This window comes from Gigantopelta aegis, chromosome 9 (assembly GCF_016097555.1).
Source record: "Gigantopelta aegis isolate Gae_Host chromosome 9, Gae_host_genome, whole genome shotgun sequence".
In the NCBI taxonomy this organism is placed as follows: domain Eukaryota; kingdom Metazoa; phylum Mollusca; class Gastropoda; order Neomphalida; family Peltospiridae; genus Gigantopelta; species Gigantopelta aegis.
This window is the reverse complement of record NC_054707.1, coordinates 3,055,369-3,067,998: the sequence shown is the minus strand read 5'-3', so window position 1 is coordinate 3,067,998 and position 12,630 is coordinate 3,055,369. Positions and strand designations below refer to the sequence as shown.

Genomic DNA, 12,630 nt, shown 5'->3' with positions numbered 1-12,630 from the left:
ATTAATTTTGTATCGCTTTGACATCAAATCATATTAGAACGACAAAACATTGTTGACGTCACGTCAAAGGAACATTGGCGTTGTTAAGGTAACGTTTCCGGCAATTTCCGTAACGTAACGGAGAATGTCGAAATACTATTGAACTGTGTTTGGACGATTTCGCTGGAATGTTTGAAAGTGAAGCTGGTTCTGGTTCTGTGTTGTTTTTCAAAAAAAAAAAAAGAAATTTTAGAACTTTGGTCTGACCAGATGACCACAGACCCAGTTGGTTTTTTTGTTTGTTTGTTTTTTTGTGGGTTTTTTTTTTTTGGGGGGGGGGGGCGGGCTGGGGGGGGGGGGTGGGTGTGGGCAAGGCTCCTATCGTGGTAAGCTTAAGCGGCGACGTGTCCTGGAGTATTCAATCGTGATCCATTTCGACTGGTGACCCGGGACGATTCGTCTACAAACAAAAAATCATTCTATGGACGATTCGTACACTATATTTTTATTTTCATTTATTTAGTGGTGATGGACCACACATATACTGAGAGACTAAACCCACTGCCGCTACTTCATGGGCTACTATTTTTGATTAGCAGCAATGTTTCTTTTATATGCACCATCCCACAGACAGAATAGTACATACCACGGCATTTGTTACATCAGTTGTGGAGCACTGGCTGGAAAGAGACATAGTCCAATGGGCCCACCGACGGAAATCGATCCTAGATCGATCGCGTATCAGGCGAGCGGTGTACCACTGAGCTACACCCGAGTAGGGTGAAGGAGATTTCAGAAACAAAATATTTCATTCCACTACGGGTAACAGGCTTTCACAGCGGAATCAAAGGCGTACGGGCTCCCATTTTTAAGGGGGGGGGGGGGGGGGGGGGCTGTTATTTTGTTCCGAATTAAACGAAAATGCCCGAATCTGGATAACAACATTTATTCATATTAGCATTACTACCAAAAGCATGGGGTACATAGGATTTTGAAAAGGGGGGTTCCAATACATAGGATTTTGAAAAGGGGGGTTCCAAAATAGATTGCAGAGATATTGGGCATATATTTCTATGTTGAGTAAATATAATAATGTTAAATATCAATGTCCCGATATATTTTGCTATAAAAAAGCGATTTCAGGCAGGGTTCGGTCGAACCCTTATGTCGAAATCCTGGTCCCTATGTACGCCCATGAAAAGGTATATAGGGGTGCAAACGAATCACTAAGTGTTTTTTTTTTTTACATGTATATTACAACTAATTTTAAGGGTAGAAGTAAATAGAGGGTAAAAAGGTTTCAGGTTAGCATAATTCACCGAATATCTGTATCATTTGTGCCCGAATTTGAGGTTTTGCTCCAGCACTAGAAGGACAGTGCCTCGTACGCTTATGTGTGGAATCATGGTCGTTTTGAACCTAATTTGCTTTATTTCTAAACGGGGAAAGGTCACAGTGTGTATTATATTTGTAGACGTTGTTCCTAAAACATAATACCGGTATGCATCATAGAACTGTCAGGTTAGAGGCTCTTCAAAGATTAAAGCAAGCAAAATGGAAGTAAAAAGGATCAACTTCCCGATAAAACATTGCGCATTATGATGGGCGTCATTTCACCGTGTCGAAAATGTCCTCGGGACGGATATAAAAAAAAAATTCTGATGCGAGAAGTGGAGTGCAATAAATATATTAAGGAAACCGTTTTAGGTAAGGCGCCTACAGTATTCAGTGCAGAAAATTATGATGAGAGTCTCTAAAGAGACGAAACAACAAAATTAAGGCACCTGAGATATTTCCATGTACAATAAGTCTGCATGATATAACCGTATAGAGAGGTGTAGTTTGTTACGCGGCATGGAAGTAAAAATTATTTTAGGGAGGGGGCCTACACCGTTTCAGTGTACGTACTTTGTTGATCCATGGTTATCAACACAGTATTTACTTCATCGGCTATATCCGTTTTTAATTCTTCTCTGTTAAACTTGCGTATCCGTACGCATTAATACGGATCAATGTTGTTTTCCAGTGAACTGAGCAGCAACCCTTGAAATTTTGTTAATCCACGGCAATCAACAACAGTGGCGCACCCCCCCCCCCCCCCCCGAAAAAAAAAAAACAAACTGTTGTAAAATTTATCTGGAACGATCTTTTTGTCATTATCGGATGTTTACTTTGTTGCCATTTGTACAGCATTGCCGTCTGAACAGACCCGTGGGAACACTAGGACGAAAATTACGGTGTTTGTCATTATGGGATGTTTACTTTGTTGTCATTTGTACAGCATTGCCGTCTGAACAGACCCGTGGGAACACTAGGACGAAAATTACGGTTTTTGTTTTGTCCTACTGTATATTTAATAAAGATAACTATATGGCTTGTGCAAGAGGTTGTGCCCCTCTCTCCAAATATTGTTCCTAGTAAGGGCCTGCTGAATGCCGAGGGCTGTTTAGCCATTTGCTCTTTGAAAAACGTGAATCTCTCAAATAATTTTAAAGAAATCTCTACAACACATACTACCAATCTGAGTTTTCAGCATTAGAAAACTCGTTTATTCTGACTCGCATCACACTTTACAGTTTCTTTGGAATTTGTTTCAGTTTGTGAAGATCTTACAGTTATCCTACAAATTAAAGTTTAACACTTACGTGATACGTGAACAAAATTTGGGTTAATTTTCTAGGTTCGTCAGCTATAAATCCAGTAACAAGGCATGAAACATTGCAACATTAAAGTATTTATTAATAAATTAATAAAACATAGATAAGAATGACGTCAAACCTATTGCTGAGATTCTTGTATACATAGTCTAGAGGGTATTTCTTGTTTGTTTTTTCGAAGATTTTTATGTCAACGAGTGATGTGTGAAAACCATATTTTCAAGAATTACGAAGTAATTAATGAAAATATGTTTTTCACACATCACAAGTTGACATAAAAATCGTAATAAAAATAAACAAACATGAAATGGTTTATATATTATATACATCTTTTCTAATTTTTGAGAATACCTTCCGCTTTTTGTTAATATATTTCACTTACCCTAACGAAAACACGTAACGACATGATATATTTGTTCCGTTTGAACTTTAGCAACAAATGTACTTCAGCACATACTTATAAAAAGAAATATGAATAAAAATATCTTTATTTAATTATTAAATTAATAATTATTCAATAATACTGCTGTGCAAACATGCCACCTAAACAAAGCGATCGTCAAAACAACAAACAACAAACAAAACATGAATCGAAATCGAAGTTAAACTTTAACTTACCGTAATTACACTTCATATATTTTTTCTTTATAGAATATACAATTGTTTAAGTTACATTTTTGTAGTTTGCAAATATGATCAGATGCATTGGTAATCATCAAACTGAAAAACGACGAAGCAGAATGTTCCTTTCTTACCTTTACAGGAATGAGCCGATATCTTACGTTATTAACTAGTTATTATCTGTTTATGTTACAATGAGTTGTGCGAAAGCGAGTTGGATACGTTTTTAAGCAAAGAGTTGTATACGTTTTTAAGCAATGAGTTGTAAAATAAATGGTATACAAAGAACACGAATACAGTATTCTACTTCTTACACATTCTAAAAAAAACACAAAGTTAAACGTTCTTTACAAGTAAAGTAATCAGTTTCAGGTAAACTTACAAGTCAAAAAGCTATTTATTTTTATGACGCCCATTTCATTGTATGGCATGACTACGGTGGTCTGGTCATCACCTAGGAGCAGCCAGTCGTACGTCTTTAAATTGTTATCACACGTATATGTGTTATAAAAAAAAAACGAATGATGTTCTAACCAACAGGTGTATAAGAACAATTGTTTGCTAACGTTCAGCGAAAAATGTCTTGCTGAATGGTTTTGAATCAACAATTGGACAGCATATACATGTTTCATATCCAGTCACAGATTAATAATTATTTATTGTCAAATGTTACAAAATGATTTTGAAGTTAACTAGTATACTCCAGATATGATGTCTTTAATCACAATTTCTTCAGAAGCATCGACGGAACATCTTCTAATATCTGAAAAATAATAGAAACAGCCGTCGCTCTAATTGTGTTATTAAGATAATGTTTATACTGATGTTTAAAACAATGACTATCAGTGTTACAAGCGTTTTGAGAGTACTGCTAAAGCAATACATGCCGTATACCGGGTGTAACAACTTTTCATATCTCCTAAGTTCTAAGACCATAACACTGAAAAATGGGTAAATCTCCACGAAGGGACAAACTTGGTCTGTAACCGTACAAGATAAAGATATAGACAAAATGTCAGCACATTGTATCTCGACACTTTGCAAAAACAAAATCCGCAAAAGTCTGGAGTGGTGAATGGATAAACGGACGGACACATAGATTGATAAAAAAAACTTTAGTCCCCTCTGGTTAGAACCGGTAGGGGACTTATAAAAATATATTGCTTCAGTTTTTCTGTATAGATATGAATGTATTTGAATACATATCGGTCAATATAAAATTGTTTTACGCTAGATATAACTTTTTCTAACATTTTCAGTTTGAACTTGTGACAGTAATATTGTGTGTAAATATACAATATACATTTTCATTAATGGATAATATATAAACAACAACATATTAGAGAACCGTACAAGATCATCCATTGGTAAGCTGTGTTCGTAACTCTCTGGTCTCTCAATACTGTTCTTTGCCCAGGCAGCTGAAACAAAGTAGAGTTTTATAATTATAAGGGTTCATTCACACTGGCTGAGGTGCGGTGCGGTGCTGTGCGGTGCGGTGCGGTGCGGTGCGGTGCGGTGCTGCTAATAAAATTAAAGTACAGTATTTTCCATGAGAGCATTTACAATGGATGCATGCAATGCATGACCAGTCACATTGATATAAGCGATCGCTCCCGTCTGTGCTATATTGAGCAAATGTTACGGAATTACTTTAACAAAAACAGTTAAGTCCAACTATCATATTTTACCTTTTAACAAATTATACTATATTTATCGAATCACGTGTCCCTCCCGTCCATCTAGAAGAGGCAGCTTATCTACAGCAGAAATGTCGTGCATTGATTATAACAGAAACAGTGAACACTTGTTTATATTGTCAACAATTGGAATATCGTATGGTGTATAAAAGAACATCTTATGATTTAATGAAACTGGCGAGGTTTTGTAAGAATCATACAATAGGGCCGTTCTCACACTTCTCAACACCCCACTGTTGGAATGACAGAAAGGAAAGTTTGAAAAGGTGCTAGGAGCCCCCCTCCCTCCCCATTTACCACACGCGCCCCATGTACTTCTTGTTGTTAAATTATTAATATTATATCAGTGCTCGAACGCCGGAACGGACGGCAATTGATGTAGTTGCTATATAAATTGCCTTTGGTCGAGCCCTGTTATCTCTAAACTTCTGAAAAGCAAAATAATTTAAAAAAAAAGTAAAATAGAATACAACTGCTTATTCTGACATTATACCAAGCCTGTGCAACTATAACGTGATTGAAATATATAAAATTATTTTATAACGTACGTTTTGGTCCGTTGCCAACTGTACCACTAGGGCACCTGATAAAAACAAACAATGACAAATGAGTAAAAATTTATATATATATATATATATATATATATATATATATATATATATATATATATATATATATATATATATACCTATATATATGAAATCCAAACCTATACAGACATACATAATAATAATAATAATAATAATAATAATAATAATAATAATAATAATAAAAAAAAAAACAACAACAACAGTAACAACAACAACAACAATAATAATAATAATAATAATAATAATAATAATAATAATAATAACAATAATAAGAGAGCTTTAAATTTAAATTCTGGCTATCAGAACTGAAAAGACCAAATCTCATAGCAGGATGTTAGAAACAATTTACTGACTTGTCAGATATCACTTTTTTGTACAGAAACATTATTGTTGTTTATTAGGAAAATGACTATAAAATGTAAAAATTGATGATCATATATCATACTAAAAACAAATGCAAATTAAATACTAATATTATTTATAACGTTTTACTTTTCAAATGAAGACAGAAATTTCAATACTCACATTTTTAACTTCATATACATCGCTATGGTAACCAACAGTCCAAAACCAAATGCCATCAGCAAACCTCTAAGTACCCATTCAGCGACGATGTCTAGAAAAGGGTATTTGTTGTCATTTGAGCCTTGAAATTCACATTTAGGGCATTTAATGATAAAATATCAAAAGGAAAAGAAGTAAAATAACAAAAGGTAAAATACCCCCCACCCCCACCCCCACCCCCAAAACCCTCAAACAACTGCACCCAAAACTTAATCAAAATCAAATTTAAAGTAAATTGCCTTAGTAATCTAAAAGACTAAACCATTTTTCTTAATTAAAACACTATCTGCACAACGCAGAGTCAAAAAGGTATTATTTTGGGAAACATGATAACAGTCCGAGCTATGCCCCCACAAGTTTTTTTCTATTATTAAAACCTTGATTTGCGGGGTGGGTTGTAGCCCAGTGGGGTTGCTCGGTTGGTCTTCGTCCATTGGCCCATTGGGCTATTTCTCGTTCCTGCCAGTGCATCACGACTGGTATATGGGCTACCCTGTCTGTGGGATGGTGCATATAATAGATAATGGAAAAATGTAGGGGTTTCCTCTCTAAGACTATCAAAATTACCCAATATTTGACATCCATTAGCTGATCATAAATAAATCAATATGCTCTGGTGGTCTCAAAACAAACTTTAACTCACCTGATTCACATGTAGTACACTCGACTGGTTTCTGTGTGGTGCAGTTGACGGGTGGTGAGCAGTCTTCAAACACCACACTGACGTGAGCCTCGTCTCTGAAATTGTCATCGTCAACGTCGGTGACCCGCACCTTCACTGTTTTCACCAGATCCGACGACGTTGACTGCTGAGATGGAAATGTTTTTAACACCATCGATCCCATTGACTGATCAACATACACGAAATCATCAGCACCACTTGACACAGAGAACAAAACATCGGAGTCACCGTCAGCGTCGTTCGTTTCGAGTTTAAAGATTTCTGTATTAAGTTCTGTCTCGCATGGGACGAATACTTTGAAAACCGTTTTGGTAAATTTTGGAGGATTGTCGTTGGTGGGTTCTAAGAAAATCTTCACAGTTCCCGTGACACTCTTTGTGGAAGTTCCAGAATCTCTGGCTTCTATAACGATGATGTGAAATTTTACACCGCCTGTTGCTGCGTCAGCGTCTAAAGGTTTGACAGTGGTCAGAGAGCCTGTTAGACTGTCTATGTGGAAAACACCGGTCGAATTACCATTGCCTGTAAAATATAGAAACACTTTATATTAAAATATGTACTTAAGTATATAATTATACAAGATACAATTGGCATATCTGTACACAAGGTTGAATCGAAGCACTAATGAAACACTGAAAACATTAATGATACCAGGTGTTAAATCTGAACGACAAAACTGTTTTCCTAATCAAAATTGTATTTTTGCACAAAGAGGAGGCCTACAAAGGAAATTGTGTCCATGGATCTCTTTGAGGCGCCTTCTGTATACTAGGACAGTCACTCCTCAGGATATAAATAATAAGGTGTGTTATGTGACATCAACTTTCTCCTCTACAATGTTAAATTGACAATCATTTCTACATGACGTAGGCGACTGCATTGGTGTTGTATTTTTTATATATCAAATATATATTTCATATTTCAACATATCTTAAAATTATCATAATACAAACTCATAACTCTTGTTTAACCCTATTTAGTCGATGTCCTACATCAGAAATATGAATTGCTCGTGAAACTGCCAAACGATAATGAAGAATGGCCTTTGATGACACCGTACTTAAATTATTATTAATAGTCGATTCTATATAAATAAAAAATACCTGGTCATGAAGCTTTAATGTGCACGAATATGCGAACTATATGCATTTTGCCTTTACCAAGTCTAATGCAATAAAAACCCACTGCATTTTGTTTTCTATTAGCAGCAAGGGATCTTTTATATTCACATTCCTACATACAGGACAATGCATACCGCAACGTCTAATAAGCCAGTCACTGAGCACTGGTTGGGACAACAAAGTCAGAGAGAATTGGTTCATTAATGGGGGTTTGGTCGTACCACCAAAGGACCTTGTGGAGGATTTGGTCATATAACCGAAGCACCTCATGACTGTGCTAGATCCTGCCCCTCTTGAACAAGGTAGGTGTTATATTTTGTAGCCCTGCTGATATGTTATAACTGACACGATAGATAAAGACCAGGTTCACAACTCAACGTTTACTTCCAACTGTCATGGCTCCAAAGCGGTTACATATCCCTACCTTCAACTACATGTTGAAGTAGTGCTAAGGCGCTTCATACGCCTATACAAATAAACCCATAACATTACAGTAGACATACATGGTTTGACACCAGATTTTACCAAACAAAACGCATGTTGACTCACTTGACGTCGCTGACTGGATACTGTATCGCAGATCACCATCAGAACCAGAGTCCTCGTCAGAAGCAGACACTTTGAGGATTTCTTCTCCAGGAACTACGTCTTCTTGTACCAGCAAGTCAGGAAACATATCCATGCCATCAGTGGCTGGATCTTTCCATACAGGGCTGTGTTCATTTACTGGCAAAACCTACAGTCGTATTTATTTAACATGTTAGGCCATTGTACTTAGATAGTCAATGCGTAAATATGAAATACTAAAAACAAGTTTAAAGTTTGATATGTTTGACGACACCACTAAAGCACATTAATTTATGAGGTACTTATTCAAATGATAGTAAGGACTAAGAAACATCTAAAAGGTATAGGTGGTGTAACATGATCTGGACCTGGGTTGGTTCGAATATGACCCCACCAGACTCATTACTACCTTTCCCCTGGGTATCTATATGAATAGCCTAATATTGCACTATAAAACATTGTGTTGACATAAGTGAAGACACTCCTCCGCCCGTCGCAACTCGTAACTGTTAATCAAAGAAGGTGTTTCATTCTTTAATTAATTCAAAATGACGTGTTTAAGGGATCTAAAATATTTGTGTTGTCAAGACAAAAAGAGACAAGAACATGCCTATTAGCCCCTTGGTTCCAAGGCCCGGGTACGTAATGTGGAAATTGGACATACATTTCCATATACTTATCTTTTGTGATAACCCAATAGCTGATGTGTATTTTTGTGCTGGGGAGTCGTTAAATATTCACTGATTCATTCATAAAATATATTCATATGAAATCACTGCTATTGATAAACATAATATTTTGAGGCGCCCGTACCGCATCAAAAAGCACACACATGGAATTTGGCCCTTACTGTGTTCTGACAATTTCTTTTTAACTAAAGTCCCTGATTATTTATGTTGGATAAATAGTGTATAGTGCGTCTACAGTTAATCTACGTACTGTGACATAGACCAACACTGCTGTTGTGTGCGGGTGATCGCTTTGTGGCAGATCTGTTACTTTAATCACTAGAGTATACACGTGACTCTCGCTCCGCTCGTAGTCTACTTCGCTTCCATTCACATACAGCTGTAGACCAGTCATGTAGAAAACGCCATCAGTGTTGCCTTCCGTTATAGACGCGCTGATATTTCCGTTAGACCCAGAGTCTGCGTCCGTGCAGTCAACAGACGCGAGGTGCTGTCCTGAAGAAGAAATTTGTTGATCTATTAGAGCGAAAACACGCTTTCTCCACAACTGGTGTTACTTGGGTTGGTACTTTCTGGGTGGCACAGTTAATTAATTAATTAATTATTTTTGCTTACGTTTATTTTGACGCATTTTTAAAGTCCACCTCTAACTGAGCCAGTCGTCATATAGCGGCGTTGTATAGGTCAGTTATAACATAAACGTACTGGTGCATGCATGGTTATTTGCACACTTTCGATATTTTTATTGGCAGCAGACAGGCACTCGTGTTGCGAGGTCTAGACTACTGGCTGCCATTCAAAACATCCGAACTGTGCAAACAGCCATGCATACCATAGACACGTTGGAACTGGGGCACAAGGCCTGGCACCCCCAGGTTTTTTGTTTTATCTTACTCTATAAATAAAGTAAAAATATGGCCTATAACCAATCACTGTGGAGGCTGTGACCCTCCCCAACCTCCATCACTCCAGATATCGTTCGTAGGGTCCTGCACCATCCATTCATTTATAATTCCTCAACAAGCATGTTTTCCATCCTAATCAAAGTAAACAAATTAGCAAACTATGGTATAATCAACTCACTATCAGCAGAATTTTCTGTGACTGTGATATTAATGATGTCATCTGCACATACAGGGGAATTATCGTTGATGTCGGTGACAGTAATATTTAATGACTCGCTGGATCTGTGTCCCGCTTTATCTGTTACCGTTACAGTCATATTGTCGAGGAACCTAATCCCTGCTGGTCCATCTCTATTCACAGGTTTGGCAACCGTCAGATCGCCTGATGATGAATCTATGTTAAAGTAGTCACTGCCATCACCTGCAACAGATATTGGTACAGTGAGACACATTGTACAAAAATCATTCCCAAAATATCACGTTAAATGCAATTATTTACTATTTCTGTGCCACCTGATGTTTTTGGGTAGGTGTATCAAATACCCTTGGTTGGGCTATTGTATTTATCCCGTCTCAACTAGTGTTCGTCACTGGTATATGAAAGGCCGTGGTATGTGATGTCCTGTTTACAAGAAAAGGCATACAAAAAATTATTTGTTTCTAATGAAAAAAACATGTAGCAGGTTTAATGTGATAGAAATATCAAATGTTTGCCATTAGTGTTTAATAACCAATGTAATGTACATATGCTCTAGTGGGGTCGTATAATATATAATAACGAATGTAATTTGATCTAGTGGTGTGAACAAAGAACAAGAGAATTTTACTTCATTGCCTGGGGATGTATCCTAGCACTAGGGGTGGGACATAATGCGTTCGCCTGATGCACGGTCGATCTGGATTAATGGGCCCATTGGGATATTTCTCACTCAAGCCAGTGCACCACGATTGACACATCAAAGGTCGTGGAATGTGTTATCATGTCTGTGAGATGGTGGATATAAAAAATCCCTTGCTAATAATAGAAAAATGTAGTAGGTTTCCTAAGTCTATATGTCAAAATTACCAAAGGTTTGACATCCAACAGCCGATATGCTTTAGTGGTGTCGTTAAACTAAGCAAACTTTGTTTTATCCCAACACTAGTATATCCGCCTGCACTGGGTGAACACGACCTGCTTCTCGTCCATTCAGAAAATATATTTGATTAGTGTAAAGCTTGTCACACACCTACCGATTAATGCCGACTCCACGGTCATGTCGACGTTAATCGGTACGTGTGTACAAAGCAAAGACGTGACAGTTGTGTCTAATCTCTCGTTTTGCCCAGATTAGACTGTCGCATCAGCTGGTGTGTGTGTGTGTGTGTTTGTGTGTGTGTGTGTGTGCGTGCGTTTGTGTGTGTGTGTGTGTGTGTGTGTGTGTGTGTGTGTGTGTACAAGTGCCATTGTCAAACTACTGTCGACGTGACAGGCAAGTCTGCGTTAATCGGCAAGTGTGTACCAAGCATAACAGTGTAACTGTGAGTATTCATACCACTGATATCAAATGTTAACACATCTCCCTCGTCCCTGTCCGTAGCACTAAACGCTCCACACACTTCTGTTCCTGGCTGTAATTCTTCCCGTATTGATATACTGCTGACAGTCACTTCTGGCGCTTCATCATTCACATCAACAACCATTATGATTAGGGTTGTATTAACCACATGTTTACCATCAGATGCACTGAAACATGGTGAATGATGAATTAGCACATGTACTATAAACATAATAAAGATTGACATTATTCAAAATAGTAGTGCTATTGTAGCACGATATATAATCTACTTACAAAATATTAAACAACATAACTGTTTTTGTTTTTTAATAAAGCATCTTTCCAACTGTCGACGTATTTAACAATATCAATAATATATATAGAAATGCCTCTGCAAAACACCCATAAATTGAACACGAACGCACATCTATCACATAGTAATTGCAGTATAAAATATATCATTTCTATCACACAGTACCTCTTTTTTGAGGTTAGGTGTTATATAACAGTCACATCTGTTACATGTTTAAAAAATCACAAACAATATTCTATTAAGTGGATTTGAGATGTAGCTTGATAGTTTGAGGACTTCTTTTAGAATCAATTTTCCTCACTGGACTTACTTTTCTCTCGTTACCTGGCCTACGTTTTTCGGCCGCTTTTGCAAAATGTTTAAAAATTCTTTTGACTGGTTCCCAAAGTGGTTATTGGGTTTAATGTGTAGTGTAAAAGTCAGCCTTGCAAGCATTATCCACACTAAGCTGGCTGAACATAACCCAGGTAACACTAACGGCTGTGGTATGGGATATTCTCTGTATGGAATTGATTATATATAACCACCAAACAACACTGATAATCGATGTGAGAGGTAGTTTATGTGGCAGAAATGGGTTTCCTCTTCAATGCTTAACCATGTATGGTCTTATAATAATTACATTTATGAAATCGGTTATACAGGGATGAATTGGGTTTTTTTCCCCAGATGCTTCAGAGTAAAGAGTGGTATAATTTCAAGCG

At 37.1% G+C, this 12,630-nt stretch overlaps 1 protein-coding gene across 1 annotated transcript; it reads right to left on the bottom strand.

The window, feature by feature from the left end:
* Positions 1-3,978: 3,978 nt before the first annotated feature.
* LOC121380722 (protocadherin Fat 3-like) lies at positions 3,979-11,333 on the bottom strand. The gene is made up of 9 exons (XM_041509674.1): positions 11,309-11,333; positions 10,254-10,496; positions 9,421-9,665; positions 8,464-8,650; positions 6,755-7,315; positions 6,073-6,163; positions 5,506-5,540; positions 4,611-4,678; positions 3,979-4,020 (listed from the first exon to the last, which is right to left on the bottom strand). Exons 1-9 carry the CDS (start codon positions 11,331-11,333, stop codon positions 3,979-3,981), a joined length of 1,497 nt encoding a protein of 498 aa, XP_041365608.1.
* Positions 11,334-12,630: the final 1,297 nt, after the last annotated feature.

What these genes read in the sequence shown, in the direction of transcription:
- LOC121380722 (XM_041509674.1), bottom strand. Translation starts at nt 11,333, where the DNA reads ATGACCGTGGAGTCGGCATTAATCG. An exon ending in CGTGGAGTCGGCATTAATCG is followed by an intron (nt 10,497 to 11,308) that starts GTAGGTGTGTGA and finishes TATCTGTTGCAG; the next exon opens with GTGATGGCAGTGACTACTTT. An exon ending in GTGTACTACATGTGAATCAG is followed by an intron (nt 6,164 to 6,754) that starts GTGAGTTAAAGT and finishes ACCCTTTTCTAG; the next exon opens with ACATCGTCGCTGAATGGGTA.